This window comes from Argentina silus (genome assembly GCF_951799395.1).
Source record: "Argentina silus genome assembly, chromosome: 6".
In the NCBI taxonomy this organism is placed as follows: domain Eukaryota; kingdom Metazoa; phylum Chordata; class Actinopteri; order Argentiniformes; family Argentinidae; genus Argentina; species Argentina silus.
The window spans coordinates 12,833,174-12,857,092 of NC_139660.1; the positions used below are offsets into that span (position 1 = coordinate 12,833,174).

Sequence of the window (23,919 nt, forward strand, 5' to 3'; positions counted from 1 at the left end):
TAATTCCTACACAATGCTGAAAGCAGTGATAAGCTGCCATTTTATGACTGTAGTGTTATTGGGCCTCTGGCCTGTATGTAGTCTCTGACAGTGGTGCTTATTTGATGGACTAAATTAACCCTCACTGAAATCTCTGGTGCTCAAATTAGCTGGATCAATTCTACCTTTGTAAATGTTTTGTCTATTTTTGCTGAGTTTATATTATCTTGGGGACTGCGGCTTTGCATCTTTTCCGATCTCTGTGGACCATCCAATCCTATACCTCACAGTGTTGTGGCACTGCCCGATGCAGAAAAATCATCTTCCTCTCCAAATAGGTCACCCCTGTCATTTGTTGAGACTCACTTCCCCAAAATCTCTGGACCTAACCTCAGTCTGGCTGGGTTGACCGACCTCGACCTCCACTTGGACATTACCAGGACCTCAGACGGCACGCTGGAGTCACCCTGCACCCTGACCCTGGAGGAGCAGGACCCCCCTCCTCCACCCCCCTCCTCCCCACCCCCGGTGTCCTCCTTGGCCCCCCAGCTGTCCCCAGCAGTGCCTGGTGGGGCAGAGGAGAGAGGTCTGATGGAGGAGAAGGATGGGGGGCAGGCGGGGACAGAGTCCGTCTGCAAAGTGATGGGGCTCCTGGGGATGGGCCACCGTCTCTTTGTCCCCCGACTACTGGCGGTGAGAGAGGAGGGGTGGGGGGGGAAACTAGCTATTATTTTAGTATTTTACTAACATTATTGACAGTTAAAAAAGTTTTCAAGGGGGTTGAGTTTGAATGGCTGTCTGGCAAAAGTTGCCTAGACAATTGCACTGGAGAAAAACATGGTTAATAGTTTTCCAAACTCTGCCTATTGTTCTGGTATAGGCCCAAGGGATCCAGTTTTAGCAGTTGAGTGCTCATCCTAGCTAGAGTGATTTGAGGGTTCTGATATGCCAGTGATTCATAACATATCAACGGTACTGTAGGATTTGTGTTTTCCATCTTTTGTGTCTTCTCTCTGGTGCTGGTAGACTGACTAATAATGTTGGTATTTTTTCTATGTGACTCTGATTCCTCCTTTTTTATTCCTTGTATTTTAGCTGCGGTCATATATACTATTGAAATATTAGTCATCATATTAAAGGCTGCCCTCAGTCAATGTGGTTCTTTCATGTAAATGTACCGTCGTGAAATGCTTTTTTACTTTACTTTTTTGTATTTTAGGCCATAATTATGACAGTGCTTCTTTATGCCATTGGGTGGTGCTATGACTGTTATATTATCGTACTCAAGTGTCAATATTTGTCATCAAAGGATACAGTGACACCAAGTAAAAATACTCACCCAGCCATAGCCCTGCATAGGCTTATGTTTTACTAGAGACAGTCTTCAACTGTGTTGCCGAAAGTATACTATATGAGAGTTCCTTACAGTAGGTCCTATTTTACTAAGCATTTGCATAGTAGGGTATAACACACCAAAAAACTATGCTAAAACATGAAACTTTCATCATTCTCATATCACCTTAGGTCTCTCATAATAATTTGTTTTGGTCTGCCCTCAACAGTAGCTTATGTTTACTTCCCTTTGTTAAAAAAAAAGGAAAAAGAAGATTAGCACATGGTGAGAACATTGATGTAAACCGAGTGTGTAGAATGGACCAATTCCATGGCCAGTAAGCTCGTAACCTAAGCCTGTCCCCTTCTCTCTTATCACAGACATCAAAGGATGACCTGCTCCAGGCAGACTTCGAGGGGGCACTGAAGTTCTTCCGGGTCCAGTTGCCCAAACGCTACCGGGCGGCAGAGAACGCTCGCCGGCTCATGGAACAGGCCTGCAACATCAAGGTATAGTAGGAGCCCTCAGCCCACACCTGACTAGCACTTTATTACACTGATCCATACACACTGTCCTGAGCACTCTTCACAGTGAGTGATGGTCAGAGCTGCCAGTTTAGAACTATCAATCCAGGGCGAAATGTATAATTTAAGTATTATATAATTCTATATTTCTGACCACAGAAAGTCGAGAAAGGGGCACTATTTCTAACAACTGGCTGTATTGAATCATTAGAATAGGCAGATACAATGTTGTGCCTATGCCAACTCCTGAGGTTCTTCATATCCCTGAGTTCATTCATGTTAGATTGCTTTACGTACAGTAGTCCAGACCTGAACAATTGAAGACATGCTAAAACAACTAAGTATACAGTAGCTGTGTCTGATGAAATCACAAAGCCCATTGGCATTGTTTTGTGCTGAGTAGAACATGTCTGTGGATGCAATATTGTAGGAATATGAGGTCTGGGGGGTTGTGGCTCTAGGAGTGGGTAGTTAAACCGCCTGCTACACCCTCTTAGAGTAAATAATCTTTGGTGAACTGCGTGGACGTGTTGTGGCATATCAGTCTGTCTATTGCCCAATGTCTACTACTGTATTTGTGCTTATTGCCAAATGTTTTGGTTCTTACCTTGAACACACAGATGATGCCATCCCCATACTGTATCTTATTCATTGTTTTCCATATCTTTGATTTGCCATGACCTACCACTAATGCAGGCTGTCTGTACCCCCTCCCACAGAGAGTAAAATAATTAGCCTTTTGGTATTTGGGGAATGTGCTGAGGTCGGATGAAGGAACCGGCGGCCCATGGCTGCACATAGGGATGGCAGTGGAGCATCATGGGCTCAAGGCTAAAGCCAAACACTCATTCACAGGCAAACACACACACCCGAACAGTATATGGACACATGCCCAAAGAGGCAAGCAACCACACACAGGCAGACACACATATGTGCAAGTTGTGTGTTCGGTAGATAAACTGATATTTCAATTCAAGAACTGAAAAATAATGTTTACTTGACAGAGTTGAAATGGAAATGACCCCGAACTGTCTGTCTGTCTGTCTGTCTGTCTGTCTGTCTGTCTGTCTGTCTGTCTGTCTGTCTGTGTGTGTGTGTGTGTGTGTGTGTGTGTGTGTGTGTGTGTGTGTGTGTGTGTATAGCTTTGCAAATGTCTAAGTGGTGATTGGGCAGGGTGATTGCACTCTTGTGTCTCAGGAAGGAAGAGGAGTAATAGAGATTAAAGTGATATTCGCCCCATCCCCACCCTCTCTGTCTCACTCCCATCTCCCCTGTGTATTTCTTACCATAGGATATCCTGAGTGGAGAGACTTTGCATAAGTTATGCAATAATTGAGTTGTAGCGGCTTATCTCCAGGAAAAAGTTTTTTATTATTATTTATTTTTTATAAATAAATGTTTGAGTAATACTGCTGCTGCTCTCTCACATTCTGTAGTCACATGATATATCAGGCATGTAAGCACAGACACACACAATTTGCCTCTAAAACTACGCTGTCAGAGAAGGATAGATTTTAAAAATACCATGGGAGGGAAGGAGGGAGAGAGAAAGTGTGCAAGGTGAGCTGAACCGGTGCATTCATCGGTTGCCTGACCATGAGTCAGCAGAAAACAGAGGTAGGCTCAAATTCTTCCACTTTCATTTGGATGAGAGAATCTTTAGAGCCATTGCAAGCAATGCTTAACCATGGCTCAACTGTGCAGACATTTTACATTGCTCAGGCCTCTCCTATGTTCTGCTTTTTCTCTCTTTTTCACTCTCACTCTCACTCTCACTCATACTCATACTCATACTCTCACACTCACACACACACTCTCCCTCCTGAGGGGAGTGTCTCTGTTGCTAGTTCACATAGGCAGGGACTGCCTGGTAGAGATTCCGATCACCTTGGGTGTAGACACTCTGCAGTGTTACTGAACGGAAGACACCAGGGGAAGTCAGCCTCAACTCTGAGATTGACTATTTTCTTATGTTGGCTACTCTGTTTGGATGTAAATGCATTTGATATGACTGGATTCTGGTGATCTGACGGGCTGTTTAAACCAGAATATGGAGGCTCTTGGCTAGCCGTGTGTGTGTCTGTGTGTGTCCGTCCGTCCGTCCGTGTGTCTGGGTGTTGGGTGTGTGTGTGTGCGCGAGAGAGAGAAACAAGAGACAGCAGCCCTCTCATCTTGGGATTTCAATTCTCTTTTAAATTTCCTCTGAAGTGACATTCTGTGTTCTGACAGAAAAGGGGCTTGTCGCCAGAATTAGCCACCGTAGTCTATTTTTGTATCTTGTCCTTTTTAACACTTTTTAACACTTTTTTTTTCCATTTGTGTATATATATATATGTCCTATCCGTTTTTTTTGTGGCGCTTAACTTCTAACTACAAGATTCTGGTTCGAGAGAGAGAGAGAGAGAGAGAGAGAGAGAGAGACCTCAGCTCTTTAGGGGGAGGAGTGTGTCAGAGAGAAAGAGACAGAGGAAGCCTTGCATCACATCACTGATCAGGATTCAATACCATTAGAAGCACTCAAACGCAAGCACTTTCTACCAGAGACCAAACCTAAGGGAACTATACTTAACCATGGACAAGCATGTAGTTCATGCTACTTCATGAAAACGTTAATGAGACGAAGGAGGAAAGCTTGCCTGCTCAATTTATTTTCTCTTTTCATTTTTTTGTTGATGTCTAAAGCGGATCAACTTGACTTCTAAGCTGCTTAGGAGAGTGCAAGAATTCACTGGCACCTGCTTGTTTCAGACGAAGGAGACTAAGCTTCCTACAAGTAACAACCCCCTCGGATTATGGAAGGAATTTACATTTCATAGCCCCTTAGACACCCAAGGACATTGTCGAGAGGTGGAGAAACACTTTCCAAGACAAAAAGGCCTTGAAAGTCTGCATTAATATTTGAGTCCATTCAAAACTAGCTTGGGGACTCTCACTGAAGATTTCAGCAACAGGGCTTGATTTGATTGATTAATCAATTTGAGGTTATTACATTTCTGCCTTGTCTGGAAATCCCCTTGGGAGAAATTTCAGGCTCAGTGGTTTCGGCGTTGAGAAGAAGTGGAGAGGGGGAGGAAGAGTGAGCAGTGGTGCTCCAATGCTACTCCCTTGAGAGGTGGAGATGTACATGTACAGTGCCTTTCCACACCAGGGACCACAGAGAGACATCAAGGCTCTGCAAAGCTCCACAAGAAGCTAAAGCTAACCAGAGGGGTTCTAAGGAGCCAGGCAGCTTGTACAGCCTCTGTATTTTTCTCTGTGTATGAATTTCAGTGTCAGAACAAGTAATTTGTGGAGACAGGGTGTATTTGTGATGTGCAACTGACAGTCATTGTGGTCAGTCTGACAGCTCCAAAACTTACACACACACACACACACCCACACACACACACATAGAAGTGTGTGTAGCCAAGAGCCAGAGTGTGACTAAACCAAACTTTATCTTACCAAAAACCGGAGTGGGAAAATAATACCCTCAATGCAACCTAAGACATCACGGACCACAGCACAAATAAATAAAGGAGAGAAAGGAAAGAGGGGGGGAAAATAACCGCCAAGGAAGACGGGAAAGAAAGGCACCCTATCTTCCTCTTCCCTGCGCTTTAATACTGAGCATCAGAGAGAGAGAGAAACAAACAGGTGTGTTGTTCCTTAGGCTCCCCCTTCCTTCATCCCTCCCTCCCTTAGGGGTGTGGCCTGAGCCCTGAGGAACAGCCAAGGAGTCCAGTCACTCTGCTCTCAGACAGACCTGTCGGCTCCACTCCTCTCTACTCCTCTTCTTGCTCTCACAACATCTTCTTAAACAACCCACCTGTCAAGCTCTTTGTCCTGTAGTCAAGATGATGCAAGAGGTTTCCATTACGGTGGCCTACGATGCCCACGTTATCAACCAGATTTGTGAGGATGATATACTAGCCAGCCTGGTGGCCCACTCAAAGCCCAAACCTGTGGTAGGTTTACCCATCCTCTCCCTCTCCCCCTCTCTCTCTCTCTCTCTCTCTCTCACTGCCTGAGAACTACACAAGCAACATGGGTTGTTTGTGCAGTGTATGCAGGAACTAGAAAACTGTATCCTTCCTGGCTTGTAGGAGATTGTGTGTGTGTGTGTGTGTGTGTGTGTGTGTGTGTGTGTGTGTGTGTGTGTGTGTGTGTGTGTGTGTGTGTGTGTGTGTGTGTGTGTGTGTGTGTGTGTGTGTGTGTGTGTGTGTGTGTGTGTGTGTGTGTGTGTGTGTGTGTGTGTGTGTGTGTGTGTACTCTTCTGATAGTCTTTTCCCCCACTCTAGTCAGTCAGCTACATTGCAGAACACTAATGACATTACTGGTTGTCAGTTTGTTTCAATTAGAGATGTATTCCGGACTCAAAGGAGACCTTATTTTTGACCTTGCATTGTGAGTGTGAGTGCATCTCAGATTGGTCATTGAATTCAAGCATGACCCAGTTTTTCCTGAAACATCCATTTGAATGCTCAGATAAGTGGCATCATTTCAATATTCAAAAGCTTCTAGGCAGACAAGGCACCCTTATGCAACAGAAGGCCTCACTTCCAGTCCACACAGTCAGTCAGTCCTACTGTAGTAGAGTAAATTCCAGGTTACACATCCACGTGCGCGTGTTCATACATCATACTGTATATGCAGGTACTGTATATTACACGTGCCTTACCTGTGTACTCTGTTTGGGTGTAGTAGTAGATAGGATTGTGTAACATTTGAGAGTTATCAATAACTGCTGTGTGCTCATAGGTACAGTTTGCACTTGTACTGATTAGGAGTGGCTGGAAAACAATAGCTGCATAGGCTGGCATTGGACAGCTGAGCCTCTCAATGGAGATTATTTTAGCCCTTTAGTTCCCTTAGTGAGAGCGTCCAGAGTGCGACTGTGCTGGTGTTAGCTAGATTGTGCTGAGTTTGTTTTGGTTCCCATTGCTTTACGTACTGTAGTTCCATCTATCACTCATTAGAATGTATGGTAGGGCATGTTATAGCATTGTGAATATATTCTGTTTGGCATATGTTACAGTAGCATATCCTTGTTTATAGTACATGTTAGCATTGTGTGGATGTTTTAGTGAAGCTTATGGACTCAATGACTAAGCTAACCAGAAATCTACTTCAGAGATGGTGAAATGAAATACTCATTTAAGGATGGAAAGTATATTGTGGATATTGTATTAGTCATAATATATAGAACAGGGGTATGCTTAAGGCTCACATGACTTGAATGGAAAGGCTGAAAGTATAACACTGGGGGCGGCTGCCACCTACAAGGCTGTTTGTGGTCCGATATGACAGAAGGAATATGTAGCAACCGGAAAGTGAAAGATGAGTGTCTGAGAGAAAAAGAGAGAGAGAGATAGAGAGGGTGGGAATTGAAGCCGTTCCTTTTTTTATATTGTTTGCACTTGCACATCCAAACTACAAACCTTTTAAGTTGAATGTTGTATCCTTTCATTTCCACACTTCTGTACAGTCTCTGTCCTTCCTATTCATATTACTTTTTGGTAATGGCTCTGTTCACTCTAAACTCCTCTTTTCCCACAGCTAGTGATGGCCTCTTATCTTTTAGGAATCACACCTGCACACACACACACACACACACCTGCACTACCAGGCTTGTGGCTTCAGTCGCCAGGAAAAGAGGTGCTCAGGGGGATGGAGAGTCCTTAGAGTGGTTAAGGATACAGGCCAGTGGACCATCAAATAATGCTGCTATATTTTTTGTTTAACCAGACGCACAGACACATTTGCTGTAACTCACTACTGAGCTATCAAATCTAGAAAAGATGTGCCTGCTTTTTAACTCTCTATCAGGTTGAGAACAAAGCTAGCCTATAGAACAAACATATGTCTGTTGTTGAGGTACTTTGTGGGGTAGTTAAATGATAACCTAACAGGATCAGCCTTTGTGTATCCTGGGTCAGAAAGGTCAAGGATCAACAGGGTGTGGATAGGTCAGGTCAGATAGGTCAGGTGGACGCCGTGAAACTCCACTGGGCTGTTTAATGGTCATTACACGGCTAGGAAAAGACTGTCAGTGGCTCATGACACTAAGCTACGGGTTGATACTTGTAGAACATGTACCTGTAGAAGTGTTTTCATCCCATTTCATTAAACATGCCATGCCTCTCTCTCCCTCTCTCTCCCTGTCCCTCCTTTTACACTGCTTTCTTCTCACTGGACAGCTATTGCTTCCCTTCTATCAATGAGTTGCTCTTTCACACTTTGTTTTTTTTCTAAACTTTTATCTCTCTATTCCTTCCTCCTTCCCCCTCTCCCTCTCTCCTTCCACATCTTTTTCTAGCGGTCTCAGTCAGTGAGCTGTGCCCCCCCTCCCCCTCACTCCTCTCCAACTCTCAGGGGGCCTCTTGTGTACCATTAACAAAGTCCCTCCCATTGGCGACTTGTTACGTCTCAGACCAACCTGTAATCCACATCCCTAGCAGCAGGTGCCATGGCAACACCGACGGCTGAGCCTCCCTGCACTCGACACAGAAGGGATAGCATTTCTAATGGCCTGGCTGGCACTGAGAGCTCCTCTGTCTCAATGGGTCGCAGTGTTTAGGGGTGGGCGATATGGCCTACATTTCATATGATATTTTCCACACTATGGACAATAACGATATGATATCATGATGTACCATGATTTGTTTATGAACCACATTTTATGAGCCCTGCAAGGTTTATAGATGACAAAGATTGCTTTTAACCTGATAAAAAACCCTGGGGTCGCATGGAATTCAAACGCGCAAAGTTTGAAAGAAAATCAGAGCAACAGGAAGTAGGAAAGAAAATGGAAAGATTTCTTCACCCACCTGCGTCCCCCACGACATCTTCAAGTAAAACTAAGAAACAGACATCAAAAATACAGAGAAAATATGATAACCTTCCTTCAGTATGGATTTACTAGCATAACTGAAAACAACGACAAATATGTTGAGCTGAATAAGCAGCAAGTGTACTTCAGAAAGGCAATGACTGTCAGTGAGCAAGCCTTGAAAGTATCTTTTGAGGTGAGCCATCTTGTTGCAAAGGCTATGAAGCCACATACCATTGTTGAGACTTTGATATTGCCAGCTGCCATTGAAATGGTAACAACGATGTGTGGGGAGGCCCTAAAGGTTGAGTTCTCAGCCATGGCAGCCATGGCAGCCATTTTGTGTCAGGGCTAACAGCATGTTTTGGTTGACTGAAGGTTTTGCATTGTCCCCTCTGTATGTATGGCTTGGAGTTGGATGATAAAACAAATAATATAATTCTCTACACACTTACAATAAACAGTATATCACAGGCTCACCTAGCTCACAGTTTACCAAACCACATTTGGAGAAACAGAATGGGACCAGTTGACACTCTATTCTACTCTAGTCTCGTTTGTGTCACCATCTAGTGGTTGAGAATCTCACCTCAAGTGAACTCCTGTTCACTGACACTAACATCTCCTCCCAACCCCCAGGTGCCCACCAAGAAGCTGAAGAAGTTTGAGAAGGAGTACCAGTCCTTGAGAGAGAGCCAGCTGCAGCAGGAGGACCCCATCGACCGCTACCAGGTAAGAGCCAGCCAGTAAGCCCCTCTATGCAGCTGCTCCAGGTTCAAATTGCCTCTGATCACAGGCCTAGGATCAAATTAGCCAATCCTAAACCTAAACCATTAGGTAGGGTGAATAAATACCTGACCTTGTATCATGGGCTTCAACATACTCTGTTGCAGCCACCTAAACATTGCCAGTGTTTCTCCTTATCATTACTCAGGCAGGATGGGCCCTAACAAACTTAAATCATTTTGCCAACATTAGAAAAGGTTTGCCTTGGTTAGCAGAACTAGATATTGCTTCACATGCTTTTTGTGTCCCGCCTATGAAAACAACATCAAGGAGAAACACTGATCTTCCTTCCTCCCCATCATCCCACGTTTTTGGGGAAGGCTACAGTACTGTAGATTTGGGAGGTAGACCCCAGTCACACCCATAGTGTCTCTCTCTCTCTCCCTCCCATCTCAGTTCAGGTCTGTTTAAAGTGCTGCGTTGAACATTTCAGACCTTCAAAGTCACACAACCTCATGGGAGAAAGCAAGAGAAAAAAAGAGGGACTGTTGTTATGAGTCAATGCCATATCATATACTTTTGCTGGTCAATTATGTGGAAAAATATTGGCTGTGCAAGATGAGGGCGTTTCCCTTTGCTACTAGGTTTATGTTACATTTGAAAGCGAATACATCCGCATTTAGTAAAGTGAAGCTGACAGTGGCATGTTTGAATGAAACTGATGTCTCAATGATTATAAGCCAATACTTTGAGTATCATTTTACAATGTGCGATTGATTTTAGTATTATGTGTTTGATGGACAAACTGACATTTACATTTTTTAAAGTTTTTTTTTTTGGTTGGTCATTGTTGTCTATTTTACAGAAGGAGTTGTACTGATTTTTTGTCTTAACCTTTCTCAAAAGGGTTTATACTTTTTTATATTAAATGTTATTTTTGTACGAACACACAATTGTATTTAGATAAGTATTATTTTGTTCTTAAATATTTGATATATCAAAGGCACTGATTTCTTAACTGACACAAATCACAATAAAGTTTATTTTTTAAAGAAGCATCCTGGTTGTTTGAGGAGATCTTTAGCCGTTTTTAGCTTGAGCTCATTCCATCAGTACAGTATTCTCACACATAAACCAAATCAATGTAATGAAAGTATATTGTTATCTCACTGTAGCTCAGGTGAGGCCGCTCATCTAATATTTAAAATCAACCCTTCCCTCCTTCCTTCCCTCCCTCTTTCCATCATTCCTTGACGTAATCATCGATCTGATGAGGTTGAATTGGTGTAAGCACCGATCACACCATTCAACCTTTTAGCACATGTGCCAACAGAAGTAGAGAGGGTAAGGGAAGTGACTGAGGAAGGGGTGTGATAGTGGAAGAGATGGGCCAGGGAGATCATGTTTAGCAACAGAGTGTGTGTGTGGGGGGGGGTTGGGGGTTGGGTTTGTGTTTGCGTGTGTGCGTGTGTGTACTATTGGGTCCCTAACTCTGGATTGGCCACAGAAAAGTGCAAGGTAAGCTACCTCTACAGTTTAAGTTTGCACCTAGCTCAACATCTTACCATGCTTTCTGTCTGTCAGTCTTTGTGCAAACAGGGCAGTGCTCTTGTCTAGCTTTGAAATGTGAAATCAGACCTCACCATGTGACATGGGTCTGGGTGCGTGCGCGATGCGATTAGTGGCCCAGAAGCCCCAGCAACCAGCAGAGACCATAGCCAAAGGAAGGGAGAGTAACATGACCCACATCAGTCTCTATGACAACTGGAACATCCTAAGCATATTGTCATGTGAGACCACTTGCAGAACAACAGACAGCAGAGACCAAGTCATAAGACCTCCTTTACGGCAACAATGGGGACTTTAAGAATATGTGTGTGCATGTGACAGAGAGAGAATTTGAAAGAGAAGGAAAGTAGTCAGGATAACAGTTTCAGTGTGAGAGGGACCAGAAGAGTCCTGCTCATCTTTCCAAGTAAGGAGATGTCTTAAGATATAAGTAAATAGCTCTGGATGTGTGTCAAATAGTTAAAATACTAATTAACATCATTTGAATTTAGAAAATATTTGCTATTTAAATTAGGATTCTCCACTGGCGGCTTTTTTATGGATTAGGCAAAATGTACTAGATTGGCACGAAAGATCTGGCATTAGAAAATGCAATGTTATTCCATCCACATAGCATACCCAGCAAGGGTTAATGTTGCAAATCACTAAACACCTATTCTGTTAGTTCGTCAAGTGTATGGTATGGCCGTCTCTTTAGTTGATCTGTAATAACCAGCAAAAGTATAGTGCTTCTGTCAATATTCTGCCTGCAGTTCAACCTAGTTCTTCTTAATCATATTTGTATTGGTTCTCTGTAAATGATAAAGACCTTGATTAAAAGGGAAAAAGGAACCTCCTCCAAAAACAAGGTTTTGAGGTTGGTAACGAGCAGACGTTTTATTGTACTTGTCTGTGTGGCTGCTGTCTGTGCCGTGTGTATGTATGTGTGTGCAGCAGAGCAATTATAAAGAGAGTGAGGCATTAAGGTAAAAAAAAGTTTTACCACCATGTTTGATTTTTTAACTGATGAAAGATTCATTTATACTGAGGTTTATTGTCAGTGAACTGTAACTGGTCAAACAAAATGCTGTTGAAAATGTTCTTGTGTGGTGGTAAAAATGCACCATTGCACCCATGTTATGCTTGTGAGGCTTTGGCAAATCTGTCAGCTACAGTGCCGTGTGTCTGATTTTGATATTGTAACATTGCATACAAGTTTATCAAATGAAACAGTTAATTTTGGTGTGTGTGTGTGTCTTTTTGTGTGTGGTCTACAGAGAGAGAACCGTCGGTTGCAGGAGGCTAGCATGCGTTTGGAGCAGGAGAATGATGACCTGGCCCACGAGCTGGTCACCAGCAAGATCGCCCTCAGGAACGACCTGGACCAGGTAGCTAGCCACCTCTAACCTTTAGCCTTTCAACCCCACCCGCAACCCCAACAGCTACACAGCTACTCATCGCAATATGTACTCAAACCTGTAGTGTTGGCTCTGGGTCAGCCAGCTTAAGTAGCTTTTAGTTCAAAGTTGAGGTGGTATATACAAAACTACTGGTCCATTAATGTCCAAAACAGCACTTGTTGTGTGCTGACACTGCTGTGTCGTTAAGGCCACAACCGTCGAGGGTTACACCCTTCCCTTTGCTTTCCTTCAGGCAGACAGTTCACCTGACAGGGTGGTACTTCTGTATAACACTGCCCTCTGGGGATATGTGATGTGTAGTCGTTTATGACTAAACATCCTAGACCTAGGGTAATAACACTATTTAGAAGGCATATGCCATTCTTAGCAATTTAAAAAATCTGGGAAATTAAAGTACGTATTCATGCTATATGCAAGTAAGTAAGCCTTGTGAGCTGGAACACAAGAGCCAGAACGGCTCATAAGGCAGGAGCGTGAGGCAGCTTGATGTTCAAGTACAGCCCCTGGACAGGACGCTAGTATGTAGCACCCGATTCCAAACACTGCCCCAGAAACCCCTTTGACCATGTTTGATTACACAGGGCCATCAAGTCTTTCTAAGGGCTGCTGCTGTATAGTATGTTGACGCAGAATGTATGAACGTGTGATGACGTCTTCCAGGCAGAGGACAAGGCGGACGTGCTGAACAAGGAGCTGCTCAACACCAAACAGCGTCTGGTGGAGACGGAGGAGGAGAAGAGGAGGCAGGACGAGGAGACAGCACAGGTGACACAGCTCACACTCTCACATACTCAACTCCATTGTAACGTGACGATATGTCTGACCATGTCTATGAGGTCTGTATAATGATGATAAGTATTACCAGTTGCTTAAGGATCTGTGTTACTACAGTTCTAAGCACATAGTCTTTAAGATAGGTGTATTAGATGAAGTGCCTTCGATTGAGGGTACGATACTGTCCTATTATTTTGTCATCGATGATTAATGATTGTGATTAATAATAATAATAATTTAATAGTAGTAGTAGTAGTACCTCTCACAGAGATTTGTCTCTTGTCAGGGGTAATGTTCAACCATTGCTTTGACACATTGTAACTAATATATGCAGGATTATGTGAGAGTGAGACTACAGTTATTCTAGGATTGTGTCTGAATTTGATAGGCAGTATATTTTACTATAAAGGGGAATGGGTGATTATTTACTACACTTTTGTGAATGTCAATTGGCAAAACCAACTATTCATTTTGTTGTTCTGCCTTGATTGTCATTAGCAGGGCCTTTTATGTACGTTGCTGGCGAATGACCAATCTCTTTCCTAGCATATTGTAGCTAGTGTATTGTGGGTCGTGTCAGATTTTACCCAATGCCCTCTTTTACACTATTCAGCTAAAAGAAGTGTTCAGGAGGGAGCTGGAGAAAGCCGAGTCGGAGATCAAGAAAACCACAGCCATCATTGCTGAATACAAACAGGTAGGATACACAAACATTTATATTAGTTGTATATGTAATACTAGTTAGTACAACACCTGGACTGAACATTTTCAATAGAAAATCTCCATTGAAGATTTGTTTTAGTCTAGGATTAGGCTTAATCTGTGTCAGGGAAACCAGCCCATAGAGTAAGGATTTATCTCAGCTCTATGCATGGCATTTTTATAAGGTTGCACCCTCCTGAACCTGCTGACCTGTGACCATGTTGTTCTGCTCTTTGCTCCAGATCTGCTCTCAGCTGAGCACCAGGCTGGAGAAGCAGCAGGCCGCTACTAAGGAGGAGCTGGACATAGTCAAGGTGTGTAGAGAATTCACATGATACCATGTCACACATAACCAGAGTGCACTCAAACTGCTTTGTTAGTGTTTTCTTTATTAACGTGGCTCTTGGTTATTTAGTAAAGATAGGTAATTCGTAAGGAGGATATGTATTAATAGTTGTGAGTTACTCCATAAGCTCCCCAAGTGCACTTAAAAATAAATGTATGTATATATACTGTGTGTGCCCAGAGCAAGGTGATGGCGTGTGAGCGCTGCAGGGAGGTGTTCAGTAAAGAAGGTCCTCTCCAGATGCCTACCCCTAGCAGAGACAACCGGGACTGTGAGCTGGATGAGGAGAAAGACTCACTGAAGGCCCAGCTACGAGAGCTAGAACTAGAGCTGGCCCAGACCAAACTCCAGCTAGTAGAGGCCAAGTGCAAGATCCAGGTCAGATACCACAGCACAGAGAAACAGACATGCTTACACACACACGCACATACACATACTGTACACACATCCACCCCTTCTCAATAAAGAACACAGCAGAATGTTCTCTCTCAGGCGTGCTTGTATTCTACCACAATACATGGTCTAAAAAAGGGGGACTATATATAAAAAGTTTTGTTATTTTAAAGTTTTATCTTATTTCTAAATGGTGAAACCAATTTGTACAAGAATACCCTCAAATAAAACCTGAGAATCTATACTTTAACCTTTATAGTAATTGTTTGTTTGTAGTTTGGAGTGTAGAGCCAAGAGAAGAAAAAATGCTTCACTGTCCCAATAATTACAGAGGACACTCTATATAATATTCAAAACAGAATTGTACTTATGCAAAACAATGGCACGTAAATTATATTACAATTTTTAAGAGAAAACAAAGGCTATGCAAGCTATAATGACTATTCATTAATGCAATGATTATTACAATTATGGCGTTATTATGAATGGTGACTGTTCATGATTTGTGTTGATTATTTATGACTATTGTGAAGATGACCATTCATAATTCTTATGACTTCCATCTTGTCCCACCTCAGGAGTTGGAGCATCAGAGGGGCGTCCTGATGAACGAGATCCAAGCGGCCAAAAACTCTTGGTTCAGCAAGACCCTGGGCTCTCTGAAGAGCTCCAGCAGCTCCCAGCCCCCCTCCTCACCCAAGGATCAACCTAGCCAGGATAAGGTGGTCTAGAACCTGGGTGGACAGAAGGAATATACAGTATGCACAGGAGAGGTCATGAACTCTAAGGGGATTACACCCAAGACATTGCAGTATTCCCTTTTTAGGGGTCGAGGAGCAGGGGAAGAGGGGGCCCTACTTTATCCCACCCCTCCTGTGAACACTAGAGAAGAGAGAAGGGAATGTCTGTCTATCTACACTCCCTCGTCCTCTCACAAGCCCCACCCACTCCTTGTCTGGACCAACCTACCTTAGTAACTTCAGGTTTGATCATACAAAAGGTCCTGTGAAGACGTGTACTCAGTCATGGTGTTTGAAACTGTGTGGATAATGACTGCGGTAGGTCTGGTTGTTGATGGATATTCATTTATGCTGTTGTCTGGCCTCCTAGTTCACAAAAAGCCAAACCTTAATGTCTTTGAAATGAGAGGATACCTGAGTAATGTAATAACCCAATGTGATTGTTGGTGCCACTTGACACTCAATACAACAGCTCCTCCTCGAGGCTGTACATTTTTACTGCTGAGTGATAGCCTTAGCAGGGCATGCCAATAAGTGAGAACTAGGTTCAAATCTAAAGTAGATGATCTTCTGTCAGGCTTGGGTCTGACTTGCGAAGATAGTGCATTAGCTACTGGCAGCGGCTCATTATCCACATTATAGGATTACATGTTTGCTGCTTAAAACTACAGGAAACTGCACCAAGCATCTTCAGCATAGCATATCTTTAGCACAGCTTACCGAAAGGGGACACTGCATTCAGAAAAAAAAAAAAAAAGGTATTTCTTTATAGTAATATTACGTAAACAATGTTGTCATATAAATATGTATAACTAATTATTGATCATTTTTAATCTTGTACAGTTCTTTAAAAAAAATGCTCTGTTCATTTGTTTTTTTACTGTTTGGAATTTGAATGTCATCTTTGTAGATGTCGACGTAATTAAGCACAGTGTGTAAGGTCTGGTCTAGTTCAAATGACGGAGAGCCAAAGTGACATTCCAACTTGTCTGTTCCATTCCTGCTTCTATACCATATTCAGAAAACCAAGTTCCAAGTTTCACATCTACACCTTTAGTAAGTGAATGTCATGGTGAATAGCTGTTGAATAGCTGTCATCTTCAGTGTGAAGCATCCTCTAATCTCACACTTGTGAGGGTTCTTTGAAGGAGGTAACCATAATGTTTTAGGAATGACTACCCTCCCATTCAGCTAACTATCAGCAATAATTGGAGCATTCCTTGCTATGTTTCTGCATTAACAATGATCAAATCTCCATTTGAAGATCCAGTAATTACATTTGAGCTTTAACAATAGTGCTAAATGGCCATGATAGATCAGTAGCGATCAAGGAATGAGAGTGCATGATGAAGAACGTTCAGTGGAAAGCTCTTTTATAAAATCTATTATGGAGTTCGAGCAGTATGTTTTGTTTGTTGACATGGATATGCACATATTTGCCGCTATTAGAAAATGTGGACATATAGGGCAACACGTAAACCTACATGCTTTACCTTTAAGCCAATTCATCAGCTATTCTGCGTAGACTCACCAAACCATTCACACAACATGTGACGACTACCCAATAAAATGGCACAATTTCATTGCATACGCCACGATAAAGCACTGAGAAATGTTGTAGTGAGCGACAAACAATTTGAACATGACAAAACACCCGTCCAAGCTGGCTATATAGTGGGCATTTGATCAAAAGTCTCTCTACATAGAAATGTCCACTCATTATGCTGTTCCTGGGGCGATGTACCGTTAACGCATGTTTGTGCCCTCTCAAACTAGAGTCTGGGGCAGATAACTGCAATACACATGCCAAGAACACTGCTTTGACCTCCATTATCGAAGCACTAATTTGAGTTGGAATAACCCGTTGGACTTTAGACCGAGACCGTGTAGAGTACTTGTATGTGTGTGTCCTGCACTGTAACTTGAGTAGTTCCAGTTGAAATGGTTTCTTCACATGACTGCCTTCCTTTTTTTGACTAAGCAGTGACTGTTCTTGTCAAAGCCCAGTTTGTAAATGAAAGATTGAGAAGAAAGCCATCTGAATACATTGCATACTCACTAAAGAGAATCATCACCTGTGCCATGACATACAGTACCTGTCCTGTCCGCCATTTTAAGAGCAGGATGCAAGTCGGTAAGGACAATGCAGAGGAATCTAGGCCATGTCCCAATTGTCTTATCCCCACTTCCTTTCCTTCTCTCCTTTGTGGTCACTGATCTGAAAGAACTGGACAATATGATGCCAATTCAGGCTCAACATCAATCAGTGATTATGAAGGAAAGGAAACAATGAAAGGAAGCCATCTAAGAACACAGCCATGTTTTATTGGTGTTTTTTATGGACAGTAATTCAGTCATGTGTCTTTCTTAAACTTGTGTCACATCTGTTATGGTTTCATCTGTTATGGTTAAGTGCTATAGCCAGTGTCATATCAAGTTTTGCGAGGTTCCAAAGCTTCTGTGTATTTTATGTACACTAACATTGCATCAATATCTTAAACACTATTTTAAATGTTAATTTGTACTCACAAAGTTATCCTGAGAACAAACTTACTTTCTTTCGTTACTTTTCATTGTTGAGGAGACAGCTGCCAAATTATAATCCACACAATTACAATGATGCAAACTAAATAACTTCAGATTTACTACAGAGTGTGATCCATATTGTACAGTATGCTGTACTTCAACAGCTCTTCTGCTTTAGAGTTATAAACTTGGGGATCGTCCCTCCATGTTCCTTTTCATTCCCATGTGAATCAGTGACATGGTCTAACTAATGGTATTTTCTGTACAGTAACTGTCTGATGTACATTAATAAACTTCAGTTTCTCTGTCCACTGACTTACTTTTGTTGTTGCTTTTATTGAATGACAATTTGCAGCATACATCAGTTGGCATGTTCTTCAGTCCTTATGAGCCATCTTTCAAGGTGTAAACACAGTGGTTGCTATATACAGTCTTAACAATCTGAGCTTTAACCATCACAACAAACATTCAAGAAACAGGCCTAAACCTGGCCTTGAATTAGACAGTTGACATTGGTATTTGTAATTCTCTTCATTACACTTGATTGTAGTTGCTGCGAGAGGAATGGATAACTAGTTCTAAATAATGGTGATCATTTTTCCAGTCCAGTATTTTTCACATCATGCAACAAAAGGGAATGGAATAGAGAAAGCCAGACACTTTTAAAGTCACACTCTGTAAGACGCATACCATCTAAGAGTGGACTACCAACTAAAATGTAAACAATATAGAGCCAATGCATCCCATGACATGACTACTTTGACACAGTATCTGTGCAGCATTTATGATATCGACAACTATAGGTCATTATTTGGAGGTTCGGGGGTTCTTTCAGACTGGATTTAAGATGCACACCTCGTCCTCATGTCGTGCTTCTCTTGGTTGCTTACTTCATCAAAGTAGTTGTCGGTGAAGTGGAACATCTGCAGCACAGCACTGAGGAGCAGGATGTCACAGCTCAGATCCAGAGCCAGCTCCTCGTTGTCGTTCTTCAACTGGATGACACACGACATGGGCACTCCCATATGCGCACTCACTCACCTCCTGCACCACTGAACTAAGCATGGGCTTGTATAGCTTAATCGAGTCCATCAGCTCCTTTCTCGTCCTGTAGGAGCAATAGCTACCTGTTACTAAACTGCTCTGCACTGGAACACCGTGAATACAAGCCATACTGTACTAATTAATGCTGCAATACAATGTTAAAGGGGAATTTAATGAATTCCCCCCAAAATACATGAAGAAAAACAGGATAGGCAAGTTTGTAGGTGGTTGCTGTGTCTCCCATTCAGCCACAATATTCAAGTCATCAACATAAGCATTATGCAATAATTAAATGGGCACATCAGAGTAACAATATTTCGATGTGAAGCTTACTCTGTTTTCTGTTTCCTCCTTGGCTTTTCTGTGGTGTTGCTACCCTCTGTAAGAGAATATAATATTTCTCATGGTAAGATGGAAACATCAAAGTTAATCAAATCACAAAAAATACAGCAAAAGAAAATGTATTCTCCACTCGCCTTCCACTTAGTACACTAACACACTCAGTTAGTTGGAGGTTGTTGCCATGCAGTTAGTTGGAGGTTGTTGCCATGCAGTTGGTTGGAGGTTGTTGCCATGCATTTCTTCAGCATTGAAGTTGCAGAAGTTTCCTGGGGCAGTATACACTTGAGCTTGGTTGTTATGTAGAAAGAGACAAAATATTTCCAAAATAACCTCCAAAGGCAAACCCAGAAGAGTTGAATCCTACAGCGAAAGTAGGACACATCTTTGGTGAAAGGCAGCTGATGCGTAGCCATGAATACTGGCCTTGAACAGCAGGCAGAGTTGGACTTTTCCCAGTAAAGAGCACAAACTGATATTACACTATCCAAATGCTCATTCTGGTTTGGTCAAATCTTTAAAATACATAAAAAACACTTGAAGATTTACCTAATCAAAACCATGAGAGTAAGACAAACTTGGTTGCATTATAAATGTACTATTTATGGTGTAGATTTACAGTGCATAAATCACAAAAAGGTAAAGGTACCATATGCAGGATTGCACCTTCTTTTCACTGCAAAGGGAATTGCAATGACAATTCAGAATAGTGTCTCCTCTCTCCCTCCCCTTGCTCAATGCAAACTATTTCTAACTGAAACAATGAATCTGTCAATTATGTTCACGTTTTTATCCAGCGAATGTCTTAGTTACATGACACTGAAACTAGCAAGGGACCTGTGTGGTTGAAATGCAGTAGTTTTTTTAGTTTTTTAGCCGAAACATGAACAAGGAAATGAGCCAGCGGAGACACTCACATTTGCTTAACCCGAAGTTTCGTACAAATCCCCTCATTTCCCAAATTAAAATCAGACAAGGCAAAAATCTGTCAAACAAAACAAAATGATCAGAACACATGTTACAAACGTATTTGCACACGAAGGCTTCCGTTGCTCAAGTCGGCTTCCAGCACTTTCAATTTCCATGATCAGAGAAACGAAACTGAAGCCGAATCTCTTGTATCCTGACCTCTGAGTCAGACATTCTCTAAAATGTAAATGCTTTTTGAGGAGGGGATGCAAGGAATCTAGATAATACTTTTTTGATTATTTTTTTTAGAGCCGTAAATATCAATAAAACTCTGACAGAAACATCTATATTAAAGATTAAGTTTCTAAATGTGTGAAATGACAACCAAATATAGTACGCTCATTATCTCTTACACATCACACACATATTAGCCCATTAACAGGACAAACATGTCTTAATAAATAGACTTTTTTCGGTATTACTAAAGTCGAATTTATTTTTCGAGATATCTGGATTGCTGCATAACGTACAGTTTACCTAAGCAGCACTTCTTATGCTTTCACCAGTAAGGGTGATGGTTATTACTAATCTCTACAAACAAAATTGGTGTATGAATTTTCAACATTAACAGAAGTTTGAGTAATTTTTATTCAAGGAAACACTTCAAGGAATCAAATTATTTAATAACAAAGTAACTTATGTGAAAATAAAGAAGAAACATGACAAACATTCTCTGGTTACATCACCCTGTTACAATACTTATTTTAGGCTCAGTTGTACTGTCCTGGAAGTACAGGTCCACATATTGCAGGATGTGATCCACTGCACTGAGCAAGAGGATGTCAGTGTTCTCATCTAGGTCCAGCTCAGACGAGTAGTTCTTCACTGGGACAATGTAGGAGGTGGACATGCCAAGTAGGGCCCCAGCCTTGGTCATCTACACAGACACACACACAAACACACACAAACACGACTCAGTCATGTATGTACTGACACATAGAAGAACTACTGGTAAAGACAAGGTAAGACATCAATGAGGGACATTTAATACCTTTTCCTGTACAATCCGGCTTTTGTACACCTGGGTGATGTCACAGGCAGTTTCCTGACACACCTGGTCCACGTGTGTCAGCAGAGCCACTTGATGCACTCCTAGATAGAAGAACAAATTCCCCCTTGTGTAAAATGACATAGCAACACTTCTTGCAGTGACCATGGAGCGGCCTTAAGAATTAAATGGTATGCATACAGTATACTGTCCAATATTTCCTTTCATAATAATTCTTGTATTCAACTAGGGCCCTGGGTTTTTCTTGATCCCCTGATGTGACCAAGTAAAATGTAGGGACTTATGGCATATTGTTTTAGAGATAGTCAATCAATACAAGTAACTTGTGCTCACCCAGGTCACTGATGTGTTCTCGGAGCTGTTGGAAGGTGGTGCTCAGGCTTTTGGAGTAGGTGGAGATCTTGGAGGCATCGACCACAAAGACCACACAGTGCACTTTGTCTTTGAGGGATGGCTTCTTCACATAACCCACAGTCTCTGATCTCACTGGCAGTTCAGGACTAAACTATAGATTAGATACAGTTGATTAAAGGGAATGAGATTCAAATCAACTTACATTTACATTACCCTTGCTCCTACCCCCAAAATGGTCAAGCCTATCAGAGGGCATGGTGGTGCACTTACCATTTTGGAATTGTATATATGCTCACTACACTTGTGTCCATTCCCCCTAACAAACCTTGTGTCCCTCAGGAGCATGGCCTTTGATGATGGCTAGAGCGTCATGAAGCATCAGTCCAGTGGTCTCCCCTTCACCCAGACCCATGACATCACACAGTCTCAGCGCAGTGGGCTGCTCCGCACTCTGTCCACGGATGTGGAAAAACTGGAGCTAGGACAGGAGGCCAAAGAGAGTACCAATGTATTAAAGTATTTAGTTATTAGCAGGTTTAAAATAGTGAATTTGACATTTGGAGTATTTACTTGCACAAAATACACGCTTCAGCTTTCCAGGACTAGAGTTCAAGACCCATGATGACACTTGATCGCAATTTGTCTCTATACTTTCTTGACAAACTCACGTCTTTCCATTTCTGCCTCTACCTTTTTACTGAAGCCGGCGGTGGACGAGCCAACCATGGCACGGTTGGTAACTCTCCCGTTGAAGATGGACTGAACAGAGCTGATGAAGCTGGACTTGCCGGCTCCGGCAGGCCCAAGCAGCAGTATTGAAGCATGCGACACAGCCTCACAATGAGGCTTATAAGAGCTGATGTACTCCATCAGCATCTCTTTACGGCTGTACATACAAACAGTATAATGTAATTCACATGGTTATGAAATGGTAATTTTCCAATCAATTTCATTACATTCAAGGTGGTTAGTAACATATTAGGCCTACTATTGAAGGTTTGAGTGTAGTGGTGGTGTGATACTCACTCCTCTGTCCATGCCACCTCTCTCCATGGAGACTCTAGCTTACCAATCGATTCTTGATGTTGGGGTGCAGAGTGAAACAACGGCATGAGTGAAAATAACTGAGGCTAAGATATATATACCGAAAAATGGCCCAAATCCTCACTAAATTACGCTGTATGATTAGGTAGTTTCACAAGAATTATAGGCTACTCATTTTTGCCTACCTCTCATTCCGAACACTGGTTCGAACACAGGTGTCATCTTTTCGGACAATTTGAAATCCTTTTCCTTTGTTAAAGGAACAGGAACAGCAGTCCCAAAGTTAAACTTGGCACTGGGGAGGGTAAATGAATTCATTCTGCCAATATAAGAAAAATATTAAAATAATTAATTAAACAGATTGTCCTATAACCAGTGAAAAGTAGTAATTTATTTCAGAAATGTAGTTACTTGTAATTCAATTGTCAATACACCGATTATTGATTAAAGCCCCCCCAGTGATTTGAAGATACCAGTCTATGACATAGGCCTAGTAGTAAGTGAGTGGAATCCTGACTTAAGATCTACGCGCATAACTCAGATCATTGCGCAAGTTTACCATTGACATCAATGCAAGATTTATGCAAATGTACCCATTGATTCTCGAAAAATATGACTTAGAAATGCCTAATAAGTTTTGTCTTACCTTATCATAACTTAACATATAAGGTTGTTTCACTTCATTGTAAGCTTCATGTATAGTTTTGAAATATGTTTAAAACTATAATTATATTACAATACCATGCACTTATTAGTCCTTGCATCAAGAGTGAAGTGGCCATTCCCATTCCCGAGCCCCCTCTCTCAACATTACACCAAAACAACAAAAAACTAATGAAGCAGCTTTAATAATACAATGTTGACATCCAGAGCAGTAGTCACATTTCTACCAAAAGAGATAAGAAAGCTTCACAATCTTAAACAATACAAACCTGAACTGACAACAGATTGCTTGAAGATTTTATCAATCTCAATGTGTAACTGTAGCTCGCTGATCGAAGCCAGAGGAGACGGCTAATTTACAGTACAACCAGGTACACCTGCAAGCGTTGTTCGCAATTGGCTTCTAAACTGACGTGGAATTTCGTTGGAAATGAAAGTGAAAGTGATCAATTGGGCTTCCGGAATTCATTCTTTCAACTAGTGGACAAAATTCTGCCCCATGCACCTCCCCACTCACCCGTTCAACATCGATATTTGAGCTTATTTAACACATACCGGTATACTGCCTAAATAAGTGGCTATGCTGCTCCATGTGACGAAAGCTTTTTGTCGGGCATCTGATGAGGCCTACCTGATGCATGTTGCAGTGATTGATAATGTCCTTGGATGGTGAA

The 23,919-nt window shown here is 42.0% G+C and overlaps 2 protein-coding genes and 1 long non-coding RNA gene across 6 annotated transcripts in view; 1 reads left to right on the forward strand and 2 right to left on the reverse strand.

The window, feature by feature from the left end:
* The window catches only part of rabgap1l (RAB GTPase activating protein 1-like), an 89,870-nt gene extending 71,732 nt beyond the window's left edge, over nucleotides 1-18,138 (forward strand). Inside the window, exons 1-9 of one of the 4 annotated variants that reach the window (XM_083672128.1) lie at nucleotides 584-672; nucleotides 1,693-1,821; nucleotides 9,287-9,379; nucleotides 12,199-12,309; nucleotides 13,003-13,107; nucleotides 13,730-13,813; nucleotides 14,061-14,132; nucleotides 14,345-14,542; nucleotides 15,136-18,138. In XM_083672128.1, coding sequence (XP_083528254.1) covers nucleotides 622-672; nucleotides 1,693-1,821; nucleotides 9,287-9,379; nucleotides 12,199-12,309; nucleotides 13,003-13,107; nucleotides 13,730-13,813; nucleotides 14,061-14,132; nucleotides 14,345-14,542; nucleotides 15,136-15,288 — 996 coding nt within the window. In that variant the 5' untranslated portion in view covers nucleotides 584-621 and the 3' untranslated portion in view covers nucleotides 15,289-18,138. Of the gene's footprint in view, nucleotides 1-583; nucleotides 673-1,692; nucleotides 1,822-5,627; nucleotides 5,784-9,286; nucleotides 9,380-9,829; nucleotides 10,601-12,198; nucleotides 12,310-13,002; nucleotides 13,108-13,729; nucleotides 13,814-14,060; nucleotides 14,133-14,344; nucleotides 14,543-15,135 lie in introns of those variants that run through there. The other 3 variants (XM_083672126.1, XM_083672129.1, XM_083672127.1) reach the window with 3 other exon arrangements.
* Nucleotides 18,139-18,841: 703 nt separating this feature from the next.
* LOC310806140 lies at nucleotides 18,842-20,271 on the reverse strand. Its single transcript, XR_014554274.1, has 3 exons — nucleotides 20,124-20,271; nucleotides 19,201-19,246; nucleotides 18,842-18,931 (listed from the first exon to the last, which is right to left on the reverse strand). It is a non-coding gene; the product is annotated as an uncharacterized lncRNA (long non-coding RNA).
* Nucleotides 20,272-20,745: 474 nt separating this feature from the next.
* LOC310806488 (interferon-induced protein 44-like) lies at nucleotides 20,746-23,658 on the reverse strand. The gene is made up of 8 exons (XM_083672597.1): nucleotides 23,515-23,658; nucleotides 22,768-22,901; nucleotides 22,565-22,616; nucleotides 22,229-22,424; nucleotides 21,864-22,016; nucleotides 21,518-21,689; nucleotides 21,167-21,267; nucleotides 20,746-21,052 (listed from the first exon to the last, which is right to left on the reverse strand). The coding sequence occupies exons 2-8, from the start codon at nucleotides 22,898-22,900 to the stop codon at nucleotides 20,858-20,860; spliced, it is 1,002 nt and encodes a 333-aa protein (XP_083528723.1). The 5' UTR covers nucleotide 22,901; nucleotides 23,515-23,658; the 3' UTR covers nucleotides 20,746-20,857.
* Nucleotides 23,659-23,919: the final 261 nt, after the last annotated feature.

Bases quoted from the DNA above. Each gene is read 5' to 3' on its own strand.
- LOC310806488 (XM_083672597.1), bottom strand. From the start codon at position 22,900: ATGAATTCATTTACCCTCCCCAGTGCCAAGTTTAACTTTGGGACTGCT. The intron at 22,017-22,228 runs GTAGAGGCAGAA...CTCCTGTCCTAG, and splicing joins CCGCCGGCTTCAGTAAAAAG to CTCCAGTTTTTCCACATCCG. The intron at 21,690-21,863 runs GTTTGTTAGGGG...TCTAATCTATAG, and splicing joins ATGCTCCTGAGGGACACAAG to TTTAGTCCTGAACTGCCAGT.